The sequence below is a fragment of the Primulina huaijiensis genome, unplaced genomic scaffold (assembly GCF_012295235.1).
Source record: "Primulina huaijiensis isolate GDHJ02 unplaced genomic scaffold, ASM1229523v2 scaffold25443, whole genome shotgun sequence".
In the NCBI taxonomy this organism is placed as follows: Eukaryota; Viridiplantae; Streptophyta; class Magnoliopsida; order Lamiales; family Gesneriaceae; genus Primulina; species Primulina huaijiensis.
Window position 1 is genome coordinate 670,322 of NW_027356198.1, and position 25,925 is coordinate 696,246.

At 34.9% G+C, this 25,925-nt stretch overlaps 5 protein-coding genes and 1 non-coding gene across 12 annotated transcripts; 3 read left to right on the top strand and 3 right to left on the bottom strand.

Moving 5' to 3' along the window:
- The first annotated feature begins 2,046 nt into the window (after positions 1-2,046).
- On the top strand, positions 2,047-4,441 carry LOC140967623 (uncharacterized). The gene is made up of 2 exons (XM_073428241.1): positions 2,047-2,745; positions 3,043-4,441. The coding sequence occupies exons 1-2, from the start codon at positions 2,185-2,187 to the stop codon at positions 3,640-3,642; spliced, it is 1,161 nt and encodes a 386-aa protein (XP_073284342.1). The 5' UTR covers positions 2,047-2,184; the 3' UTR covers positions 3,643-4,441.
- A 678-nt stretch (positions 4,442-5,119) lies between these two features.
- TRNAT-UGU (transfer RNA threonine (anticodon UGU)) lies at positions 5,120-5,191 on the bottom strand. Its single transcript has one exon. It is a non-coding gene; the product is annotated as a tRNA-Thr (tRNA).
- A 73-nt stretch (positions 5,192-5,264) lies between these two features.
- LOC140967644 (protein-L-isoaspartate O-methyltransferase 1-like) lies at positions 5,265-7,729 on the top strand. 4 transcript variants are annotated; one of them, XM_073428335.1, is made up of 5 exons: positions 5,405-5,538; positions 5,963-6,010; positions 6,187-6,517; positions 6,919-7,083; positions 7,445-7,729. In XM_073428335.1, the coding sequence occupies exons 3-5, from the start codon at positions 6,190-6,192 to the stop codon at positions 7,693-7,695; spliced, it is 744 nt and encodes a 247-aa protein (XP_073284436.1). In that variant the 5' UTR covers positions 5,405-5,538; positions 5,963-6,010; positions 6,187-6,189; the 3' UTR covers positions 7,696-7,729. The 4 variants fall into 4 exon arrangements, with proteins under 4 accessions (XP_073284433.1, XP_073284434.1, XP_073284435.1 ...); XM_073428332.1 differs by lacking the exon at positions 5,963-6,010 and having other exon boundaries at positions 5,265-5,538; XM_073428333.1 differs by lacking the exon at positions 5,963-6,010 and having other exon boundaries at positions 5,265-5,538; positions 6,949-7,083.
- Positions 7,730-9,957: 2,228 nt separating this feature from the next.
- On the bottom strand, positions 9,958-13,841 carry LOC140967527 (E3 ubiquitin-protein ligase RGLG2-like). 4 transcript variants are annotated; one of them, XM_073428103.1, is made up of 13 exons: positions 13,618-13,698; positions 13,546-13,584; positions 12,904-13,130; positions 12,462-12,546; positions 12,245-12,385; positions 12,055-12,168; positions 11,876-11,973; positions 11,648-11,727; positions 11,441-11,546; positions 11,186-11,313; positions 10,924-11,104; positions 10,416-10,472; positions 9,958-10,314 (listed from the first exon to the last, which is right to left on the bottom strand). In XM_073428103.1, the coding sequence occupies exons 1-13, from the start codon at positions 13,652-13,654 to the stop codon at positions 10,234-10,236; spliced, it is 1,374 nt and encodes a 457-aa protein (XP_073284204.1). In that variant the 5' UTR covers positions 13,655-13,698; the 3' UTR covers positions 9,958-10,233. The 4 variants fall into 4 exon arrangements, with proteins under 4 accessions (XP_073284204.1, XP_073284205.1, XP_073284206.1 ...); XM_073428104.1 differs by lacking the exons at positions 13,546-13,584; positions 13,618-13,698 and adding an exon at positions 13,703-13,841; XM_073428105.1 differs by lacking the exon at positions 13,546-13,584 and having other exon boundaries at positions 13,647-13,790.
- Positions 13,842-16,825: 2,984 nt separating this feature from the next.
- LOC140967608 (putative late blight resistance protein homolog R1C-3) lies at positions 16,826-18,921 on the bottom strand. Its single transcript, XM_073428219.1, has one exon. It carries the CDS (start codon positions 18,763-18,765, stop codon positions 17,701-17,703), a length of 1,065 nt encoding a protein of 354 aa, XP_073284320.1. The 5' UTR covers positions 18,766-18,921; the 3' UTR covers positions 16,826-17,700.
- Positions 18,922-22,389: 3,468 nt separating this feature from the next.
- On the top strand, positions 22,390-25,423 carry LOC140967486 (putative late blight resistance protein homolog R1A-10). The gene is made up of 2 exons (XM_073428026.1): positions 22,390-25,075; positions 25,190-25,423. The coding sequence occupies exons 1-2, from the start codon at positions 22,451-22,453 to the stop codon at positions 25,229-25,231; spliced, it is 2,667 nt and encodes an 888-aa protein (XP_073284127.1). The 5' UTR covers positions 22,390-22,450; the 3' UTR covers positions 25,232-25,423.
- Positions 25,424-25,925: the final 502 nt, after the last annotated feature.

A 25,925-nucleotide genomic window follows, 5' to 3' on the forward strand; every position in this document is an offset into this window, starting at 1 on the left:
ATATATATATTGATAAATAATAAAAATTTATTAAATAATATTATTTAATAATTCGGTTAATTCGGTTAACCGATTTCAAAATTTTGAAAACCGTAACCGAATCGAATTAACCGATATTTTTTAAACTTAAAAACCGAATTTCCGAAATAACCGAACCGAATTTCCGAATTGGCTCGGTTCGGTCGGTTAATTCGGTTTAACCGAAATATTGCTCATCCCTAGATGGACATGGTCAAACTGGAGATAGTGAAAAAAACGAAAAGGTTTTTTTCACAATAATGATGTCGAAATAGTGCTTGATTCATTTTTCACACGCTTCATATGATCACTATAATCCACCAAAAAACTACATTTTCCGCCTAGCCTGATCAAAGTGACAGCTTGATTTGCATTAGAATATTAGGTGGAGTACCCTTTTGCTGTGGCCAAATCTTCTTGCTTTTTTTTCTTCTTATTGTGCTCCCGATCACATAATAATTACTACGCTTTCGGCTCTATATNGAATACTTTGATATTTTTAGATGTTTTTAAAACGTATTAAATTAGTATGCTAAACACGCAACACGTTCGAAAGATAATTAGTATTTATGACTGATATATCGTTGTTTTTCCTTCCCGCATATCTTGGTATGACTTGTTTTTATTTTGTTTTTGGATAGAATCCTGGTATTGACTAATGGCAATTCGCGATCGTGCTTGAAAGGAATGGTTTGAGGCGTGCAATGGGTGGAATTTGTGTATTTACGGTACTGTGTTATAAAAAAAAGACATGGTTCAACTAACTAGTCGATTTTATTATTAATTTTTTAATCAAGAAAACTTATAAAATTGTATTATATAAATATAAATAAATTAGTCAAATGAATCAAATCCATTTATACAAGAAATGAACCAAACGACTGCAAAAGTAGACATGAAACGAAAACAATTTCTACCTCGTAAACGTGATTGTTCTATTTGTTTGCTACTGAAAAAATAATAATCGAATCGTTTTGAGCCGAACAATAATTTTTAAAAAAAGTTAACTAATTACTCATTATCCGAATAACCTGATTGGTTATATTATCGTAGTAAATCACTTTAGTTGTGTGTTTTTTTTAGAGGAATTTAATTATGGATAATTTTAGTGAGCCGGAATTTGTAGTCTTTATTTTTCGATTGGGCTCTAACCGGATGCAGTTAACTAGCCCGTTCACAATATTAAACACATTGCATATGGGCCACCTATGTAGCCCAATTATTATGGTCAGATGACAATTTTTTCCGAATATGTTGGAATATCCGATACTCGATTCGAACGAAAAGAGTATCGAGGGGTGATTTTAAAAATTAGGGGTAAGATGGTCTGCCAAACACCATGCCATTGAGTTATTCTAAGGCAAAAACTTGTGTGAGACGGTCTCACGGTCGTATTTGTGAGACAGATCTTTTATTTGGGTCATCCATGAAAAAGTATTACTTTTTATGCCAAGAGTATTACTTTTAATTGTGAATATGGATAGGGTTGACCCGTCTCACCGATTAAGATCCGTGAGACGGTCTTACATGAGACTCACTCTTATTCTAAACCCCATTTTCATATTATAGTATAAATACAATGTATACACACACATGTTATACAGACACACATGCCGTACAAATTTATGCAAACATCGATGTGGTGATATTCTGTATAATTTTTCTATATTCATCACATCTAATGAATGTCACTTCATCAATGCTTATATAAATTTACATGATAGACGTCTATATATATATATACGTCTTACTATTTTTTATAATTATATTTTGATCTTCATTTAAATATAAATCAAATAAATTATAAAAATATTATATAAATATATAATGTGTGAGTCGATACACTAGTATATTATAATGGCAAAAACTCGTGTGAGACGGTCTTACGGGTCGTATTTGTGAGACGGATCTCTTATTTGGGTCATCCATGAAAAAATATTACTTTTTATGCTAAAAATATTACTTTTTATTATGAATATGGGTAGGATTAACCCGTCTCACGACTCCCTCAAAAAAGTGCAAGTTGACTCATAGATCATAGCTTCATCGTCAGATATCACATTGACCTGCTTTGGTTTGTGCAGTGTTGTTTTATAATCAACTAACTCGGAAGCAAACAGGAGATTTCGCTGACCGCATCTGTGAACTGGTACTCAGTACATAGCTATGAAGCTGTTGATGGAGAAATTGCTCCGTTTTCCCCTGCCATTAATCCATGGATTCCCCCTCAAACTTATTTCCTTTGCAACATTATACTTCTTCACAAACAAAAAACCTCCAAAAATCCGGCTCAAAATCGCAGATATTGCTGTTCACTTCCTTCTCTCGAACCTCAGACGGCTGATTATTCACCATGCTAGATTGATCCTTGGAGCCAAGAACCAAGCGGAGATGCTGGAGAACGATATCCGTCTGTTCAAAGCCTTCCTCAAAGATTCAGCCAAGAAACGCCTCAGGAACGACGCGGCTGAGGAATTTGTGAGGGGAATAAGGGTGGTTGTTTCTGAAGGGGAATATGTGATCGGTGCTTTGGAAAATCTAGCTGGGGAGAGGAGAGATCGGGATTTCTGGAAGAAATTAGGGTTTGGTGGTATGATTAAACTTGTTGGGATTGCAAAAGAGGTTCGGAGTGTGAGGATTAAAGTGGAAAGAATTTTTAGTGCGATTAGAAGGATTGATTTTGGCGTTGTGCAAGTCCGAGATTTACCTGAAGAAACCAAAACAAAAGTATGCACATTTTTCTATATATTTAGCTTCTGCATTTTCTTGTTCCAAGTAAAGATTTTTATTGTTTACGAGTTATGGGTACTAGAAAAGCAGTGTTTCATGACAGCTTGATCAATAATTTTGGTAACGAAAATTGCATTTTTATAAATTTTTGTGAATGTTGTATTATGATCATCAATGAAGTTAAAGCACTGAGAAAATATGGTGTTGATATAAATGTGATTCTTTTACCAAAAGCATATCGAATGAACTCTAGTTTTTCCCGCATTTAAAATGTCAGTGTTTCAATTTTGATAGGTGGTGAGGGAGGAAAATGTGGATGACAAGGAGATTGAAGTTGTCTCTGTCATTTGTATGCGACGAGTTGGCAAGATTTTTCGCAATAAGAAAATTACACACGAATTTCCAGTTCGCGATTATAGGCTATTTCTTTCTCAAGGAATATGGTCTGATCAGGAGTATTTGGCTCAAAAACAGTGTGCACGTAGACAGAAAGGAGAGTTCGTAATTGTCTTGCATCAAGACATGAGCGCTCATGAAGTACTCATAGTCTCTTTTCTAAAGAGCAAAAGAGCGACTAATAACAAGATGGTGATAACTACGAGACATAGAAAGAAGTCAGGAAAACTTTTATTCGGCAATATGTGTCTGATTGTCATGGATGATGAGTGTTATAGTGAGACATGGAATCAGCTAAAAATGTCTCCTCTTGATATTAACAACGGAGGCCAAGTAACTTCTGGGATGAAAAATGTGATTGTTCATTATAGCTGTTTTTATCATCGTGAAATGGAGTTTCTAGACGAGGATAAGAGTTGCAATGGGCCAATGGTTGCACGAAAAGTTGTTTACAAGATTGACCTACTGAGTTACAGAAAAATGAAAGAAGATCGCTGAGCTTGTTAAGTCACAGTGATATGAATTTCACTTATTAATAATCCAGCGCTGAATGTACAGAGCTTAAGTGACAGAATAAGATTTGGTGGCTGGTAACCTCGTAGGCGTTCCGATTCTTTCAGCATTCTCTCTGGCTGAATCAACTGTGATGCCTGTGAGTGCTTCAATACCGTAGCACTAACACATGCAAAATACCTTAAGAAACTGCTCCATTACTTCTTTAGAAACTGCAGGACATAATAAAAGGCATTTCTAGTGTTTGTGAGTTCAGGTTGCTTTTGCTTAATGGGATATGAATTTATCAAAAGCTGGTGTTCGGCCCATTTGACTCCAACGGTGCAAGTTTCAGCTTTACAGTGAATGAGATATCGTCTGCATGTTTTACTTTTGTTAGGAACAACATTTCAGTCAATTTTACATGGTGGAGATCAAAAGATCTGCAAGGCACCTTTGGGTAGATGATTGAGTGCTACTTGTATGGTTTGAAGGTGGCCACTGATACTCGTCTGTAATGGTTCTTCTGCTCGAAGTAATCAAAATCTAAAAGACCAGACCAGTTCATTGCTTATCTGAACGATGATGCAAAGAGTAGTACTCTTAAGTCGATCAGATTTTAATTTTCTCACATTTCAAGATTAAGTTTAGATCGAAATTGTTTAAAAAAAATACAAAAGTATGTATTTCTTTTTTAAAAAAATAAAATTAAGTGTAGTAAAATAAGTTTTAACGCCCTCTAATCTTATTTACTAGTGCATGGATACATGTGCTCGATCAGTGATCAGGAGTTCGATTTCTTTTATCAATTTTTTTTCGAGCGAGTTTGTCACACAATGTTTGTTCAGTTTAATTTATCTGACTAAAGTGGTTTGTATCTTATTATTTAGCACGTACCGAAAAATAATTGTGGTAGGTTTTCACCTTTATTAAAAAAATATATTAACATTATTTAACCTCATATGGTATGAGGTTTTTATTTTCAGATCTTTCGGTTTGTATTGCTCCATTGATCTATTTGAAATTAAAAGTTAATTTTGTAAAATTGAATTTAATAACGATTGTATGATGAATTTTTCTTTGGCGGTTGAGCAATGTACCTTATGCAATTTAATTATTAATTAAATTAAATATCTTAAAAGAGTCGAAATTTTATAAATACTAACAACTGAGATACACGCGTTATGAATATATGAGTATGATATATTAAACATTCATGATATCACAACACAATTACACCAAAATATTTGATATCATGAATATATTATTGAAATGCCATGAATTTCGAAACTTAAATAAATATGTCAACCTCAATTAAATTAACACATTAAAAACCATTTGAAAAAATCATAGAAACTTGAGAAGAACACAATAAAAATACAGTTCAAAGGATTTACATATTATAATACAAGACGCTGTTCGAATAAAAACACCAACAGTTTAAAAATGAAAATTTTAAAAAATATAATTATTCTTAATAGTATGCCCCCATGCAGGATCGAACTACAGACCTCCAGTTTACAAGACTGGCGCTCTACCACTGAGCTATAGGGGCTATTGATTCCTACTTTTTTAAGATTATTTATAAAACCTTAATTTAGCGGTGCGATAGAAGCAGCTGAAGCTTGACAGAGAGACACGAAGCAGGCGGTAAGCAAGAAAGGTATGGTGACAAAAAACGATTTGCCTTCCACGTCACACTCACCAATAGCTTGGGGTTGCCGCTATCGTGCGCCTATTCAGTTATCCTTCTCGTACCTCACTCCTCGCTACCTCCACCACCGCCGTACACGGGAACTCTCTCCGCCGCCTGTCGCCGTCCTCAATAGCTCCACCATATCCTCTGGCCGCCGCTTGCTTAATCCTCACTTAATGGGAAACTCTCTTTTTTCCCGCATGGAGGTACTGTTCTATTTAGTTATTTTTTCCACTATTCTTTACCCAGGAACATCATCATGATTTACCAGAGATTTTTCTATAGAATGAATTATGTGTATTGCCTTGATGATGGCACTGCATTTTGGCTTGAAGTGGCTGTAACTACTGAAATTTTTCATGGAAATGTCTTGTTTGGAATATATTGATTGTTTCGGAAGCTGGATTGAGCTTTTCTGCGGTAGGAAATGTTTGAATTTGGCTATCTAAAGTGATTCAAAATTAGTCTTGATTATGCAATAAAAAGTTGGAGTAGATGTGCCGTTTATATGAATGATAGCTTTATCTGTTAAATGGAACGTGGAAGGATTTACTGTTCCTTGTATGTGAACTAATAAACAAGATTAAGCTGCTGAAGCCAAATAATTGGTTTTTGCGATGGGTTTCGCAGGATTTGTTAAAATGGTAATCGAACTTAGATTGGCATTTATTGACCTTGGTAAGGACGATGGTTTCTTCTTTGTTTTTTTTTCCTGAGGTTATATTTTAGAATTCATCACTGAACGAGTGCTTTGAATAGCTAATTTTAATTTTATGATTGACTGAATCCTAGAGTTTTCTTAAGAAAATTATGTTATGATATTGTTATTTAGTTTCCTGTTCACTTGGTGACAGATCATGAGACGGACCGTCCTGTCAAGTCTTATCTCAATGTTGTTTTATGTTCCTAAGCAGCGGATCTGGACTGGAAGTGGTGTCGATAAGAATAATGAAATGGTGGATCAGTTGCAGAGATATGGAGTGATAAAATCAAATAAAATAGCTGAAGTAATGAAAAGCATAGACAGGGCATTGTTTGTTCCTGAAGGTACACCGCCATATGTTGACACTCCGGCGCAGATAGGTTACAATGCTACTATTTCTGCCCCTCACATGCATGCCACATGCCTTGAATTGTTGGAAAACAATTTAAAACCTGGAATGCACGCGTTGGATATTGGCTCAGGTAAATATGTATCACCTCATCCTTAAATATTAGGAATTTTTCATATTCGTGTAAGCTGGTTTCTGGCCCCACGTTGTAACTGTGTTCGCCATTTCTGTTTATTTTAGTTTTTTTAGGTTATCTGATATGGCTATCAGTTTTCAGCGCGTCTATTCCATGTAATTAAATTAATTTACACTACTTTTTTTAAAAAAATTAATATACACTGGCAATACCGATGGATGTCAAGTTGGATATGATAAACGGTTTAAAATCTTGTTTGTTACTGTTATAAATTATGTTTTTCATATGGTGAATTTGGTAAAAAAAAAAAAGAAAAAAAAAGAAAGATAGATGCAATTTTTGGCCTCCGGAATTGAGAACTCTCGGATTTTTATGTCCTGAAACATCTTCGCTTTTAGGCACTGGGTATTTGACCGCATGCTTTGCAGTCATGGTTGGGCCACGAGGTCGTGCTGTTGGAGTGGAACATATTCCTGAGCTGGTTGAGTCCTCTATTATAAATATCCAAAAGAGTGCTGCTGCACAACTACTGAAAGAAGGATTCCTATCCATGCATGCTGGCGGTATGTCGTCGATTGCCATTTTATTTCGGATGGAATTGTGCATTCAAAGGTTGTTTTTTGTTCAGTTTTCAGGCTTTTTTTTTGAGGAAAATGGTTTCATGTGCTTTGTGACTAGTTGTTGCCTAACCTATTTTGAAGACAGCTGACATATGGTAACTTGATGCATCGTTTTTATACATTCCCCTCACCCTGTAAATCCTGAGGCACCCCGTCGACCCTTTCGGCTTTTGGATTTCTCGCTACCTAGATTAAGTTGTCTAGTCAACTTATATCTGTTGAAATCAATTCAGTGCCAAGAAAATCATGTTAGTTCTACTGTATGTTCAACTTCACGGATTACAAGATTTTCAATGCTGAACAGATGGAAGACTGGGATGGCCCCAGCGTGCCCCTTACGATGCAATTCACGTTGGAGCAGCCGCATCAGAAATTCCAGAAGCACTTATTGAACAATTGAAGCCAGGCGGAAGATTGGTGATCCCTGTTGGGAACATGTTCCAGGATTTGAAAGTCGTAGAAAAACAAATGGACGGTTCACTTAGCGTCCGAACCGAAACTTCTGTACGATATGTGCCACTGACAAGTCGAGAAGCTCAACTGAGAGGGGAATAGGTGGTCTTTTTCATATTGAGCATGTATACTCACATGGTCCCGAAAATGTAAATAATATGACAAGGTAAACTCCTTTGTATTCTTCCCAGGTCTGTGTAAAAAAGTGCTTTATGTGTAGTGTTGTGCATACGCACACATGACCAGCTTTCGGCTTTATTGAAAACCGTAGCATCTGTTATTTGGGTCATTGAGCCATTTTTGTTTCCTTTGTATTTAGAGACGTGAAACGGGATACCAGCTCACAACCGTGGGTTGGGAAATTATCATTCCAACCCAACTATTTTATGTGGTAAGCGGACTCGACGGATCTAACCAATTTTACGTGTAATTTGGTTGGCGGGTTAGGAAGGATCTATGACGTCTCTATTTGTATTTTAGTCATTTCATAAATCGACATCATCTGAATATAAGAATTCATAGCTCATTTACATTTATGAAATCCTGTTTGGATTTCTTCAATTGCCCTTTGATCCACGTTCACAAGTTAAAACAAAAGAACACAAATCTACAGAGATACACCAAAAAGGGGGGAAAAAAAAAAGAACTTTCAAGTATGTTTAAATCTAACCCATTGAGAGATACCAGGAATTTCGTTATTGACAACACTAAGGATGTAATAACCAGAAGGTGCCACTTTGGGGAGATGGAGGAGCTTCAAAAACAGCTTTCATCCCTCCATTCTCATCCGTCGCCCTCTTCTTGCACTTGAGAATCAGCATCCTCTGGTTCATTGATGTGGAATGTGTTTTAAATGGTGGCGAATACTCTATAAAAGAGACCTCGTTTCTTGATTCATTCTTCTTTTCCAAGAAAAAATGAACACTAAATTCTGCCCCATATCCCACCCCTTTTATCACTTCCATTGATGTGCATCGTGTTGGTCAAGAGTGCTACAATTTGAGATAATAAATATGAAAATAAAAAATAAACTGGATACCGATATGTACGTGGAAAACACTTAAAATTTATTAGGATAAAAACCACGGACAAGATGAAAAGAATTTCACTATAATATTTTACGGTGTACAATCACTCACTAGAACCCCTTGTCTGTATACGCGTCTTCCTTTTTCTATCTGAATCATTAGTCAAATATGCCAACCCTTGCCACCAACCTTAATAAATATAGTCTGCCACCTATTGCCGACAAATCGACACATTTCGTGGCCTTTGATGATCGAAATCTTCCTCCATATGAGCCGGTACAAATACCTCCAAACGTAGTTCGGTGGGATACCTTACATTGTTAGTGTCCCTCTACATCGTGTCCCATTGTATCTTGCAAATTCTTACGCGCCCCTCTGCATCGTGCCCCCTTGTATCGCCCACGCAGTTGGTAGCCGAACTGGCCTGATTCGGTCTGGTCTGAAATTATGACAGTGTTGTGGTGAGTTAAGGCCATGTGCATTGCCACAATACCTGTGTTGTTCATTAGAAGCTGCCATTTTCCCTTCCCTAATACTTCTTTTATTGCACAGTTCAATAGCGGATAATTGAAGGCTGATCATTAGAATTTGGAAAGAAATGGAATTGTTTATTTTCCACGAGGAATTTGAGTGTTGGGTTAATTGAATTGCGATTAAGGTTACAGTTTGTTGCTAGGTGGGTTTTACATAATGAGATGCATTGCATGTAATTAAATCTTGTCAATCTTCTAACATTCAACTTTTTTTAAAAAAGATTATTTAAATAAATTCGTTGTAATTTTACAATTTTATAATACACTATATAAGCATATTCTCTCTTTTATTTGCAACAAATTTGAATAAGAATAATTGCTTGTGAATTCCCAATAATACACAAAATTTTCAATCCCACTGCGTTAAGAATATTAATAGTTTATGTTTTTACATACTGTACATCAATCGATTCAATCCGCTTGATTCAAAATCTTGCCAAAAAAATGTCGCACAATACTTTCGAAAGTCCAATTTTTAATCTCATTCTATAACACAAAGTAATGTACCATTGCCTACGACTCAATTACACCAATCTCCAAGTGAAAAGTAAAAAATACAGCCATCTCTAAAAATATTAACAGGCTAATACATCCTTCATTTTTTTTTTTAAATCCAACATATTTCAGCCCCCTGGTAAGGTGTTTTATGTCTGATTTATAAAAACAGGAGGTTTATTACATAGGGTGTTTTTTGTTTTTAATTTTTTAAGTGGTGTTGATGCAATGAGCCCATCGATTACCTTCAGAAGACTAAAATATATAAAATGGTGCATGGAAAGTAAGTGATCTTCAGAAACAAATACTGAACAAATAAATAAATCGTCAGAAATAGGATTGCATTTGCATTAGTTAACAACTCAAGAAAAGAGATGCACTAGTCTACGAACTAAACAACAGAATGCTAAACAATCAATGTACCTTCAAACGATCAAGAAAGATAATCTGATGAATGTCATCTGATGCTGTACAGATGCAGATGCAAGAGTGAAGACAGAAGTAAGGAAAGAAGTAGGAGATTTGTACATGGAAGAGATCTTTTATTGGATAAATCTCATTCAATTCGATGATAAGGTTTCTATTCAGTAAAGCTTTATCCTTGTTTCAATTGCCATTCGGCAGATTGGGCATGATGACAGGTCTTGGCCACATTCGCAACACGTCTGCTTAACCAAAAAGGACAAAAGCATAGAAGATGAAGTCATGGTCACCGGGCATTGTTATTTTTTTTTAGTAAATCGAGGAACTAAAATAGTACTTATACCTGATGTCCACAGCCAAACGCCATATCCTTCGGATCCACAAGGCAGACAGGGCAAAGCTATCAAAGTATGGATAATATAAGGTCAATATACCTGGACTTTGTCATTGAAAGTCGGTGTGCCATTATCGGAATCAATAGATTGCCACATGCCTAAAAGGGTCTTCATTCTAGAACGAATGTGTCATGCCTTAGAGGAGTTCAGTTCCCGTTCACAGCTTCAAAACTCCTGTTGCTAAATTCCTCCTCATATACTTCATTAAATTGGTAAATGGTGCTTATTTTTAGGCCTTTGTCACTTAATGTTCAATCAACTGGGTACATACATGGTCATATATTTCCTAATTATTGTTGCACCACGTACCTTGAACTCGAGCTTTTGAAAAACATGGTTTTTAACAGCAATGTAAAAGAATTATGGTATTTATGAATAACTTCATCACCCAAGAACAAAAGAAAAGAGAAACAACTAAAAAAATTATGGACTATCTACAAAAGCGGGATTCCATACATGGTTTTCGGAAGCATAGCTCGAAGGCTGGCTCGTTTGAGCAACTGGATCATGTCTTCGAGAAGCAGGTGCACTTGGGTAGAAATTACGAGAATGGGGAGGCTTTGATGCAGTGGCAGCAGCTGGACGATATAGAGGAGGGGGAAGAGATACCCTGTCTACATCCTTCCCTCTAGAAGCACTGAGCAAACCACTTGATCAATGTAAGAACATATCGGTTAAACCTTTCCCAAATTAAAAGAAATTAATTGTATTATTTTACCCAAGAATTTGGAGCTCCAATGTTGCTTTATATTGAGACGGTATCTCCATTAAGGCTCCCAGCGCAAACTCAGCTTCTTTCCTGGATCGGTCCATGTTTTTTGACATGATTTCTGTGAAGTTTACAAACTAGGGATATACAGGGAAGTAATAAATGATGTAAGATTTTAAGATAATTGCCAAAATGAGTACTCTTTTTTTTTCTTTTTTATTTTAATAGATTTTACCACGAGCAAGCTACATCTGGTTAACTTACCTGGAAATTGTCGAATGCTCGAGCAGGGATATTGTCATCAAATTCCTTCATCATATCCCATGGCCCATCTCCAACTCCCACTAAAATTATCGATAACGGGTACTCACTGCAAAATGAACCAAAGAAAGTAGGAAAAATGGTGAAGGGATTCAATTTATTTTTTAGCACATATGATCGTAACACATCATTGGCATGCACTAATTGCACCTGGCTTTAACTATTGCCTCAACGGTTTTCCTCTCTTGAGTACTTAATTGGCCTCGATCAGTGTCAACACTTCTTGTAACCTTAATTAAATGATAAACCATGGATGAACAATGATTCACAAGCCAAGACTTCAAAAAATGAACCATTACGGAAAAAACCAACGTAAAGTTCCATCAAGAATTGGGGAAAAATTATAGTTTTTATTTGTTCCAAAAAAGCACTTCTTACCTGTCCGTCAGCAATAATCAGTAAAACATGGTACTGGCCGCCGCTATTCTCCACAATAGTGATCGCCATTTCAATGATAGGAGCAAATGATGTTGGCCCTGCGGAGACAAGAAGCAAGAGTTATCAAGAGAAAAGAAGACTGATAAGTTGGGTAAAAATCAGAAGGCTCAAGCTTGAACCTGCAAGTCGTAATCGAGGTACTAACTCCCTATATCGTGTCAAAACTTCCTCAAAGCCATCACAAAATCTCTCATCCGGGAAAAAACTAAAAACTTCTTGGTCATGCGTTGATGCTGTCAAAATAGAATAATAAAATCTCCCATTTCTCAACCGCAGAAAAATGAAATAACAAGATTCTCGAGAAAATACCATCTCCAAAACCATAACATGGAATTAAATTATCTTCATCAAATTTGGATAATGTTCTCCCGATGATTGATATGGCTTGTTCATAAGGATTTTGCTCATCTCCAATGGCATGCAAACTTCTTCGATGAAATGACCTTGCACCTAAAATAAAAGAAAATTCAATGGCACTGCACTTTAATTATTATTTTTTTAAAATGGCATGCAGAAGACAACATACCTGTCCATTCATTGCTTTTGGTAAAATCAATTCCAACAATTAAATTTGAGGATTCCAGACCGGCTCGTGATAGTGCATCAGTGACCTAAATCAGGAATATTTTATTGAGATGAATAGTTCAAGAAAGTTCAAGGCACGCTTCCTATGTTTACATAATTAGAAAGGATGAAACAAATTTCAACATCAGATTGTTGTTTCATTTTAAGAAGATAAACTATCTTGACCTATCCACAAACACTTGCTTACCCTGCACATCTTTAACAACTTTAGACACATCTTAAGAATGCACGACATTAAAAATTTCTACACCATCAAAGATTTAGTTTACAATAATCGACAATCAAGATTTCAACTAACTGACAAGAAGGATCCATGAATCTGCTCTTACTTGCAACCTTTTTTTAATCTTATTCAGCACAAGGATTTCAGATGATGATTCTACCTGTTCTAAGGTGTCGTAGTTGTCATCTATTCTCGAGAACTTCCTCTCCAATTTTCTCTTGGACTCATATGGAACACCGTAGGTTGGCGTTGGGGCTGTGTAGCTGTGACTCGGTTGAACATATGATGGCTGTGGATAGGGATGATTATTCCATGATTGTGAACTGGAGCCATAAGATGAATACCGACCCGTACTCGGATTCTTTGAATTCTTCCCACCCATTAGCTCTACAGTAAAAAAAAGATTCGCGTTCATAGAGAGGATATATGACTTTCCCTCAAGAAGGAGACATATTATGCAAGCCCCAAAAAGTATAACATCAAGAAACTATAAGTTTTTGAGGATCTAGACTTGTAACATTAAAAAAAACAAATAAAGAAATGATTCCAAAAGAATATGATAGAAATAATTCCCACATCATTTCCATCCAAAAAATTCAAATGCGATTACAATATATGAACAAAATCAGCACCAGCACATTTCAGTTGAAGTCCTAAATCCAATAATGCAATTCAGATCTACCCAAGTAAAAAGTCAAGCATCCACCTTCAGTCCACCAATCGCACTAAGATAATTAATAGAACACCTTTTTTCTATCAGCAACAAAATAAAATGAAATGAAAAACCACCAAAGATTCTAACCTTGATCATCCCAAAATTTCTTTAAAAAAATCACAAAGAAAATATAAAAAAACAATCCCATTTTAATGATATATATAACCAAAAGGGAGAAGGGAAACAACATTAACATCAAAGTCAGTATGTTTCCTCCTTCCCATCAAGAAATATATCTTCAAACCTTGTTATCAAGCACCGCACGGCATGCTCACTCTGTTACAGTAAATATTGGAAAGAAGATGATAGAGTCGAAAGTCGTCGTGGAAATTTGTCTCGAGTCCACACCACTTTATCCTTTTAAACTTAAATTAATTAATGTTAAACAATTAATTAATATTTAGTTTTTTTGTAGGAATTAATATTTAGTTAATTATATCAATTCCGTATATATATATATATATGTATGTATGTATGTATGTATGCAAGTATGACTGTTTTTTTTTTAAAAATGTTTCCCAGTTGATAAAAAGATGTTTCAGAAAAAAGAAATATTTTGAGTGTAATCTATGTTAACGTCAATTAACGTTTTAATATGGAAGAAAAAGAATATAAATGATTATTGACAAAAACTTATGTTAGATGGTCTCACGAGTCGTATTTTGTGAGACAGATCTCTTATTTGAGTCATCCATGAAAAAATATTACGTTTTATGCTAAGAATATTACTTTTTATTGTAAATATTGGTAAGATTGACTCATCTTATAGATAAAAATTCGTGAGATTATCTCACAAGAGACCTATTCACGATGATTTAGAGTTCATTTCACACGAAAATTTCGGAACGAAATGTATTTGAAACCATGATAAATAATAATAAATAAATAATAAACTATATATGAAAGCAATGTTTCACCTAACCAACATGAACAATGACATAATTGCATTTAATTGCTTGTACCTTTCAGATCCTTTGTTAAATAAATCGGCAATTGCGCTCTCAAATCAAATCATCAAATCAATCAAATATATAAAAGGGTGATTAGTGATCGTTTACTACTTTTTATCACATTTTCTAAAGTTCCATTAGCTGAAATAGTCAAGTAATTTTTTAGTATGTGATACGTCGAGTCGATCCAAACTGTCGTATAAATGAGATGGACTAGATTGGAAAAATCTCAACCTATTTGAAGGTTGGCCAAACGGGTTGAGTCTGCACGGGTTACAAGTGAGGGCGGTGCTGGTCGAGACAGTGCGGGCTGGCTACCATAATATGATTTTATTTTTAATATAAAATTGTGTTTTTAAGTTTTTTTGAGATAAATATTTTTAAATTTTATTTGACTTAATTTTTATGATAAATAACTTTGTAATAATTTTTTTTTAGTTTTCTAACATATTTTATTTAAAAAATTAATTTTATATATATTTTTAAAAATAGACGGGCCGACCCGCCTAATCCGCAACCTAATGGCAGGTTGGGAGCTGGCCTCCGCCAGTACATTTGACATTCATAGTAGTAAATGATCACAAATCCGAACTAAATTTATTAATGATTTGATAATTTATATCACAAATATCTCAAATTAAAATATGATGGAAGTTATTAATATTATTCTAGTACTCAAATGACATGCTATCCGTGCATAAACAAAAAATTTAATATGATTTTTTTTAAAATAATTAAAAGAAAAAGTTTACATATTGTTTTTATATTATTTTGGTTTTTATAATAATTTTTAAATGAGATCACATGATAATTTGAATTTAAATAAGATTTAGATACAATGCAAATAGATTTGTGTTGATAAATTTACTATCATATATTTCTTCTTAAATAACTAATTTTAAATTAAAAATGAATTTGATATTCAATAAAAAGATGGCCATAACATCAAATTTTTTAGTATAAAGACATCAAGTTTAATAACATACATAGGTAGATTATTATTGTTAAATTATAGGTTAATTACCAAAGTCCAAAAATAAATAAAAATCCAGATGACCATTAAATATTTTATTTATTTACTACCATTTGATTTTTGTCAATGTAAAGTACACGTAACTGAAAATTGNTTTTTCTTCTTTGATCCTAATATTATTAAATAATATATATTATTCATATTTTTGTACAACTTAACGTATATATTAATGATTTAAAAATTAATATTTGATTGTGTCGTAGGATGAGAAATACTCCAAGTATAGTATCGAATAATACAAGATTATTTGCCTTAATAAGTTTAAGGGTGTTTTTTTTCCTCTTCTAATTATAAGTGAGAATATTTAATCTTTAATTTTAGTGAGAAATTTTTAAAAATTCAAAGAAGACTAAATATTTTTATTTGAAACCGGCAAAAAGTACTTTTTTTTTTGGTTTACCAGTTCACCAAGATTCTTGACTACTTAAAATTGGTTTAGTAAAAGCTACCACGACTGGAAAAGCAATGACGAGATTTTGGTTGCTTAAACTTTTAGTTTTTTACTCATTAATATTCTTTTTTTAAAAAAAAATGAAAAACATTTTCTAATTTGATATTGGTTGAAGTCGCTGATCTTTTTGGTCAGTCTTTTTTTTTTCCTTCTCAATTTCTGGAGTTATATTTCACAATTTATTTATTCAAATGTTGTTTATTTATATTCTTAGTTTAAAAATAGAATATTTTTACTTTTGTTTCTTGTTGGAACTGTTCCAAGTCTTCATTTTTCAGGATTGTCTTTTTTTATTAAAGTTCCATCTTATACAAGCATTGATCTATTTAAGAAGAAGATGGGGACAATCCTGGCAGGCGTGAGTGCAATTGCATTATCCTAAAATACGAATTTATTCCACACTTAATATATTTATATATAATCATAACCTCCAATAATTACTTCACAAATAATTTTGCCTGTGAGCATCCAATGCAACATGTGAACAAAAGAAAAACAAGGGTTATTTTGTTTGAGAGATGTTCAAGTTGATAGAGTAGAAGAATACTTAATTAAAAGTTAGGAGTTTGATTTCTCCTACTAACAACTTTTCGGGCGATTTTGTCGCACATAGTTTGTCCAGTGTGTCTTATCTAACTAACGTGGTTGATAAATTATTGCATCAGTCCGATAAGGGGTTTTATCCGGTGATTACCGAATGATAGCGGACTATAGGTTCCCATGTCATAAAAAAAAACAAGGAGTTCTTACATAAATTTTATATTTATTTTCTTTCCTATTTTTTTTTTAAATACAACATAATCAATCATCTTGATAAGTGTGTACATGTATATGTATTTGAAAATGTTCAAGACTTTCTATTTTGGTTTTTTTCTTTCTGACTGGAAAAATCGAGATCAATATATACAGTAGATAACTTTATATTTGAAAACCAATATATGGCAGATAATTTGGAAGCCATCGCAACATTTACCTGTCGAAAAGATTTCTTTCGTTCTGACTGGGAAAAAAAATCATCCAACGAAAGTATTCGAACTTGAAGCTCGTTTCCTAAGCTCTCTTGTTCCTTTTGTATTAGCTTTGCCGACTCAGCAGCAGAAGTGCTGCATTCATACAAATCAAGCATTTGTAGCGTAGGAATATCTCCAATTTCGTAAGGGATTTCTTCCAAATTGAAGCAACAACTAAGACTCAAGTGCTGAAGTTTTGGAAAGTGTGACTTGCTGGCGTTCCAGTGGACCAAATCGATCCTATCAAGGAGTAGAAACTTTAGTCGGAGAAATTCCCCGTCATTTGGTTCCCATACAGGGCCTTTATAGGCATTATCTTTCAGTTTCAGCACTTCAAGATTAGGCAAAGAACCCACTATTGTAATTTTATCCCACGACATTCTGCAACAACTTGGAGTTAGCTTTCTGAGTTTGAATGGGAACAAAAAGCTCACTTGCGAATGATCCACGTTGTAAAAGATGAAGCATTTCAAGGAATCAAGCTTGAATGCATAAAAAAGATTGTTGAAATTGGAATGATCTTCTGAAGAACAATGAACTCCAAATTTTTTCAGATTTTGTAAACTCTGAATGACCTCCTTAGTGCAACTAAAATCTTTTACAATTGAAAGTGTGGATAAGTATTGAAGACCGAAAGAATTAAGCAGAGTGTGTATTGACCTTGAAGGGTGAGGTAAGAAATCTACATTTAACAAAAGATGTCTCAGCTGAGGCAATTTCCAAATTTCTGAAGGCAGACGAGAAGATTTTGCTGAAAAAAAAAAATCAAGGTCTGTAGATTTTGAAGGTTGGATACTGTTACAGGAAGCACGCCCCTGCCCTCTTATAAATGAAAGCAAGGTACCTTAAGTTAACTAGTAGAAATATCTCAGAAGGAATCTCTCGAAACACCATTGACAGTGCATCCAACACTATTAGAAGTTTTAACCTTCCTAAAAAGTATAATTTTCTATCACCCGAATAATTTGGCTCGAAATATAAAAGTGAACGGATGGAGTTTATGTTACCACTTATAAAACTTGAACCTAAATGAGATTTATGGATGCTAATACGATGGCTAGACTTTCTACCTTCTGACAAAAGACGAACATGGCGACCTATCACTAGAAGGAAACTCTCCTCCTCAGCTTTTTTAACACACAAGTCCCTCAGAAGATCATGGATGCTACATGTTTTTATAAGTCCATGATGATTTCGCTGACAAGCCACGACAAGATTTCTGTTAACTAGATCATTTAAGTACTCCTCTGCCACCTCTTCTAAGTTTTTAGAACTGACATGTTTCAAAAATCCTTCAGCGAGCCAAAGCATGACAAGTTGAGAGACGGATATCTCCTGATCTTCGGGGAAGACTCCCATGTAAAGAAAACAAGACTTCAGATGGTCAGGCAAGTAGCTGTAACTCAAAGATAAAATACCCATCAATCGATCATCATTTCCAATTACCAAAGACTTCACATTTCTTGCAATGTACTCCAAATAATCTTGAGTCCTCCTGCCTTTGGAGAGAAGACCACCGATCACGGCTACTGCGAGCGGAAGCCCTTTGCAATTCTTTGCAATATCCTTCCCAATTTTCTCAAATTTAGAAGGGCAACTTTCTTCCCCAAACACTGTAGCACGGAGTAAATTCCAACTTTCTTCCAAAGTAAGAGGACTCATGTGATGAATAGAGCTAAAAGAATTGGCATGAATGGCCACCTCTGATAGCCGTGTAGTCAGAATGATCCGACTACCGTTGTTATCATCTGGAAAAACCCGTCTAATATCATCCCAGAACTCGGTATCCCAAACATCATCCATTACAATAAGGTATTGTCTACCCTTCAAACTTTTGTACAAATCCTCTGCTAATTGATCCATAACAACCGTATCACATGATTCTCCTCTAGCAAGGCTAATGGAATTTCGGAGGTCTCGTAGGATTCGCCACAAGTAGTATACTTGGGATACAGTAACCCACGCACGAGTGTCGAAATAATAACAAATAAGAGAGTCGCTGTAAAGATTTCGAGCAAGAGTAGTGTAATGACTGAGATATTACGACTATAAAATAGTATGATGATATTTTCGTAAATAAGTTGAAAAATATTCAATTTATTTTGATGATATTTTCGTAAATAAGTTGAAAAAATAATGAATTAATTTTAAGGGCAAAATGGTAATTAGTGATATATCTTGCTCATATGAAGTCCAAATGATTTGAGATTTGGATATAACATAGAAAACTCAAAGATATAGAAGTTTTATGTTTTGAGTTTTGGAAAATGTGATCGTTTGACTGATCCAAAGGGATATACCGATGTTAAAATGCTAAATAGTATATATTATATTATATTATTAATATAATAAATATGTTAAATCATCCCATTACTAAACCATGATCTTTATTTATTTGTAACTTGGAATTAAATTGAAATGATAAAAGATTTCATTTAAATTTTGGAATTTGATGTAATATAAGGGTTAATGGTTGGATATAATGTTTAAAGACGAATCAGGAAATAGTAAACACAAGGTTCGAAGTTAATGAAGAGGCATAAATTCATGTTGTAGCCCTTCAGCCTGCTTAGCCGAGAGATGGCGTTTAAGGCGTTCATGGGTGATTTTTATGAATCTATGTTTCTGAAGTTGTCTTCGGGAAATCCTCTGTTGTTTAATTTTTCTGGTATATCTTTTATAATTCCTTTTATGTTTTGTAAAATTACCATAGATGAACCTTATATTCATTCTTATTCTGAAAATTAAATACCTCTTTTTATTAGTTCAGTAATTTGAATATGGTATATAGGCTGGAAACCAATAAATAATATTTTAAAAATAAAATAAAATAAAAGTTGAGAAGGTGGATTCAAATGAAATGAATCTCATTGCACCTACTGACATATCGAGAAAGGCAGAGAGAAGCGAGAAAAGAAAAGAGGGCTTTCGGTTTTCTTTTCGATCTTGTGACTTATCGGTTTATCCAATCGACGAACTGACTTCAGTTCTGGGATCGTTGACACGAGGTCTTCGATTTGAGATACATCACAAACCTCGGGATCTAAGAAATAGCTAGATTTTATATATACTCGATTATCAGGTACGTGTTGACGTACGAGCATATGTTGTTATTGTTTAGTATTGATGAATACTATTGCGTTGAACGATGATAAATCACTGGTATTGGGTGATTTGATATTATATCTGTTGTTGTTTATTATCGTTGATATTGTTGGTTGTTGATTGTTGGGAGACGTCACGTTGATGTTGTTCGTTCGACGATATCGCTGTCGCCGGTGTTGGGGTGCGACGTATCGTCGATGTTATTCGTTCAACGATATTGCTGTCGCCGGAGTAGGGGTGCGACGTATCGTCGATGTTGTTGTTGCAGTAGTATGGGACGATGATGATTGTTGTGTATGCTCACCCTTTGGGGGCTGTTTCTGTTGGACAGGATTTCTGTTATCGTTCCAGTTATATTTTATATTGTTGATAATATAACTGTTATGTATTACGATGATGATTGTTGTGTATGCTCACCCTTTGGGGGCTGTTTCTGTTGGACAGGTTACAGGACTCTGCTGTGAGACAGAATAGTGGTGAAGGACTAGGTGTGTCTAGTCAAACATTCCTGTAGTTGATAGTAGATAGAGACAGTATAGTTTATTGTCTTATTTGAGTTGTATGTGTGTATTTATTATATTGTTTCTGCTACACTGATGTAGATAGTGTGGTGATTGCAGTATTTTGTCGTATATGCATTATATTATTACGTCGTTGAAAAGAAAATTTTTATGCATATGACGTCACATGTTGTATGATTACGTGGCGAGGTTTGGGGCGCCTCAAGTAGTCTTACCGATGCCTCCCTTTCCGACAATCGAAACAATGTCGAGCTTAGAAGAAGATCTCGTCAGCCGATCCTTAATTTGCAAAAGATTCTCATTGCATTCCGCCACAGGAATATCTCTACTTGAAACGATTCTTGATGGACCCGCTGTAACATCATCGTCTCCAAATGACTGCATATCTTCATCACCTTCCCCGTTCCTAATCTCGGACTCAGATTTCACAATGAATTCGAATTCGTGTATAACCTTCAGCAGGCGTTCGTTTTCCTCCTCCAGATGAGTATTTACATTTAGAGTTTCATCTCCAAGGTAATGAAAACAAGAAATCTTCCAGAGAAAGTTGTGTAATTTTGGTACCACCTGTTTCGATGATTGAGCTTGAATGATACCCACTGCTTCATACGCCGCATCTTGGAGACGCGGTTCCAAATCACTGCCTGTTAAGTTACCCCTTTTTGAATAATCTTCCAAAGAATCCAACAAGAAAAGAACCATTTCGTTTAAATATGTAAAGTGTTCGTTAGGCCGAGCCACTCTTCCCAGTGTTTGCTGAAGTGAAATTAACGCCGTGGAAGCCATGGATATGCTGAGAATAAGATTGAATTTTCTCTCGCTGATTTCGGGCAAAATAAAAAACTTTTATATTAAATATATTTTATCATCATATTTTATTAACATGGAGAATTTTTATATTTTTCTACGAGAGTCATGTTACATGTACATCCATATTTGTACAACACAAAAAATTCAATTTATCAAAATATCACTATATAATGAATACAAAATATCACGATATAATAGTAAAATATCGCGATATAATGGTTGTGGTCCATACCAAGATGGAGTTCTCGGCCAGAAAAGGGTTGGGGGGCTTCGTTCCATGGTTTGGGCTGGTCTCTAAGGGATCCAAGGGTCCAGTAGGGTGCTCCAATGGGTTGGTCAAAGTTTGGATCAACATGGTTTGGGGGCGACTCGAGAAAATCGAAAGATGGCTCGGGGTCGAAGTTTATAGGTTATATTAGGATTTTCAAAACAAAAATAAATCGAAACACGGCTCACGGGGGTCGAGTCGTGGTTCATAATGGCTAAAATAATATAAAAAGACTAAGTTTTGAATTTAGGAATTTTATATTAAAGTTTGGAATTTTTCGGGATTAAAACACCGGCAAAACGATTAATTAAAAATAAATTAAAAAGTCTCGCTTTTAAGCTAAATAAAATTTTTGGAATTTTAATTTAAGCTTGGTTGTACCTTTAACATTATTCTTTACACAATTCCTTTTGACATTGGACAATTTTGACATCCCACTTGTAAATACCAAATTCAGTTATTTTCTACAACTTCATTAAATACAATAAGAAACGTTCTTATCAATCTTTTTATCGAGATATATCAATTTGATTCATAATTAAAATGAAACATAATATTTTTTTATAATTCAATACTTTTTCATAATCCGATCATATCAGATATCTATATCATAAAATTGATATGTAACTTTTTGTGTACATATAATATTGAGTAATCACTTGATTTGGATCATTTCTTTATTATGCGCATATATTAATTGGATAGGTATTTTAATAAAGTTAAAGCTAAATTATTACTTTTTTAAAATTAAATAAACTGTGTGCTTTTCTTTAAAAGTTAACCATGGAGCTAGAATTATTTTGGCAATTTGCTGGTTGCTTACAGGTACACCTGCTGGAGATCGATGGCTCATGCTGCTCTATCTTCGCTCATGCAAACGCTTGAAGAAATCTATCATCCGCACCCAAGTGTTACTTCTTTGAAGGAAAGGGTTAGCCACTTGTTAGATTTTCTTGAAAATTCTTCAGAAAAGAGAAGCTCAACAATCACAGACTTGGGACGACGAATCACAGATGCCGCTTATGAAGGAGAAGATGTCATTGAATCCTATTTTTCGAAACAAATCTTTCCAAAATCAAGGAGGAAGAAGCTTTGTGCTGAATTTCAAAATGTCATCCATCATATAAGTGCAATGAAGCTAATACACAAGACGATACATGAATTTGAGTTCATTTTGGAGTCTGTCTCGAAGATCAAAGATGGTAAAGCCGTTGAAGACCTGGAACCAACTAAGAACTTTTTCTCTGCAGTCTCATCAAAATTTTCTTCAAGAAAGAAGACATTTATGGTGGGATCCAATGAAGATTTTATACAGATCAAGGATCGGCTGACCGGATCATCTTCTAAACTCGAAACCATTTCCATTGTTGGGATGGGAGGCATTGGTAAGACAACTCTCGCTAGAAATCTCTACGATGACTCACTTATTGAATATCATTTCGACACTCGTGCATGGGTGACTGTATCACAAGATTATAGCGTGCAAGAAATTGTTAGAGACCTTCTTAAATCTAGTGGATCTGTCAAAGATGAGTTCCGTAATGAAAGTACAGGTAAATTATGTGAGAATTTGTACAAAAGTTTGAAGGGTAGAAGATACCTTATTGTGATGGATGATGTGTGGGATACCAAGGTGTGGGATGATGTCAAAAGGTTTTTTCCAGATGAATACAACGGTAGCCGTATCGTCTTGACTTCCCGGTTATCAGAGGTGGCTCTTTATGAAAATTCTATTAGCTACGTTCATCATATGAATCTCCTTGGTTTGGAAGAAAGTTGGAATCTGCTGTGCATTAAGGTTTTTGGGGAAGAATCTCCCCCTCATGAACTTGAGGGAATTGGGAAGAAAATTGCATGGAATTGCAAAGGACTTCCACTTGCAATTGTGGTGATTGGTGGTCTCCTCTCCAAAGGCAGCAGCAAGACACGAGAATATTGGGAAATTATAGCGGAAAACGTAACTTCAACAACATCAGGAACTGATGATAAAATCATGGAGATTCTATCTTCGAGTTATGACCACTTGCCTCATCATTTGAAGTCGTGTTTTCTTTACATGGGAGCCTTCCCCGAAGATCAAGAGATATTCCTCTCCCAGCTAACCATGCTCTGGGTTGCTGAAGGATTTCTAAAACCTCTTAGTCCTAAAAGCTCAGAAGAGGTGGCAGAGGAGTACTTGAATGATCTGATTGACAGGAGTCTCGTTACGGTTGGCCGGAGAAACCATCTTGGAAAAATTAAAACTTGCAGAATCCATGATCTTTTGAGGGACTTGTGTGTCAAAAAAGCCATGGAGGAGAAGTTTCTTCAGGTTCGTGCTTCTTCAGATGGTAGAAATAGTAATCGACGTGTTAGTATCCATCGAACTCATACAGGTTCCTGTCCTAGTATTCATGAATTAACCATCCGTTCTCTATTATATTTCACCTCAAATTTCTCAAGTGGTTGCTTGTTATCGTCGTTTATCGCGAGTTTCAGACTTCTTAAGGTGTTGGATGCACTACCAGTGCTGTTTTATGAGTTCCCTTTTGAAATATTCAAGCTTGTTAACTTAAGATACCTTGCTTTCGCCTACATGGGCAAGGGCATGGGAAAGGGCAAGGGAAAGCTTCCTTCCTCAATATCTAATCTTCAAAATCTGCAGACTTTAATTTTTCGTTCCAAACGGTATTTCTATCTACCTTCAGACATCTTGAAAATGCCTCGACTAAGACATCTTATATTATTTAGCGGAGGTTCCTTACCTTGCGGGCCTTCTGGCTTACAGCATAACAGGATCCATTCTTTCAGTCTACAAGACCTCATTACACTTTCCCGAGTTGAAAATTTCAAATGTACGAAAGAGGTAATTCAGATTATGCCGAATCTAAAAAGATTGGGAGTCCATTACATTTTGTATAATCGAACCAACTGGTCTTCCTATGGATTCAGCAACTTTGTCTACCTAGAAAAACTCGAGACTTTGAAATGTTTCTTCTTTATCCAGTTTCAGAGTACGTTTCCCAGGCAAGTAAAGTTTGTTTTTCCACTTCAACTCAGGAAGTTAACTTTGAGGGGTTGCAGAATATCTTGGAATAGAATGACGATGGTAGGCTCGTTGCCTAAGCTTGAAGTGTTGAAATTGAAACACTACTCCTTTGAAGGGCCGGTATGGGAACCAAATGATGACGAATTCGTCAGTCTAAAATATCTGCAACTCGAGGAGCTCGATTTGATCCACTGGAAAGCCAATGACACACACTTTCCCAGTTTGCAACACTTGAGTCTTAGATACTGCAAGAAATTGAAGGAGATCCCTTTTGATATTGGAGAGACTCCAACTCTTCAAAAGATCGACGTCTATAGTTGTAGCTGTTCCGCTGCAGAGTCGGCAATTCTAATACAAGAGGAACAACAGAGCCTAGGAAATGAAGGGCTTCAAGTTCGGTTGGATTCGGTTCATGATGCTGTTTTGAACTCTCTTCGACAGGTAAAGTTCTTGATTATTTTAACAAGTAAAGATATTATCTTATGGAAAGCATAGTTTTGGAGCTCTAGTGTGCATTAAAGAGTGTTGAATATCTATATTTCTCTCTATTTGCAGACAACCATGAATGGTCGCAGGAACAAGTATTTCTGGTGGTAATTGTTTGGACTCTAACCTGGCAGTGATCATATCCATAAATTCAAACATCAGTATATAATTTGTCAAGTCTTAAAAAAGTTTCATAAAATATTTTTTCTGACATTCGGTGACTTCCTCAAATGGTGGTGACATTCTGAGGTAGCTATTCTTTATTGTTTTTAAATTTCATCAAATCAAATTGGCATCAAAATTTTCAAAGCTAGCTCATACAAAAATTTATATACTAATAGGTTATTAATACAAATTTAGTTGTCAGCCACTTCTCAGTTAAACCTTTAATGAGATGACATGTCTGGTATACCAATTTTCACAAATAAAAGTAGAGTAAAAAAAATAGCAAAACCAATCAAATAACACAAGGAGTGAGAGAAATTTCGATTAAATCGAAATAACCATGTTTAAATAAAAAAAAATTATATTAGTAAGATAAATCGAATTGAGTAACCAGATTTTTATTTATTTATTTTTTCAATTAATTTAACCGTCAGCATAATGTATTCATATAATATAGTAGATAAAACAAAATTGTATAAATTCAAGTTTACGTTTCAGTAGAGACTTTGAAAGATTTTTATTTGTTTCTCAAAGTGCGACCATAAGATTAAACAAATTTAAACCAGAAACAGCAAGCAATTAGAGGATCATAAGATTGATGGGTTTCTCTTACATAGTTACATTTGTTAGAAAACATGAG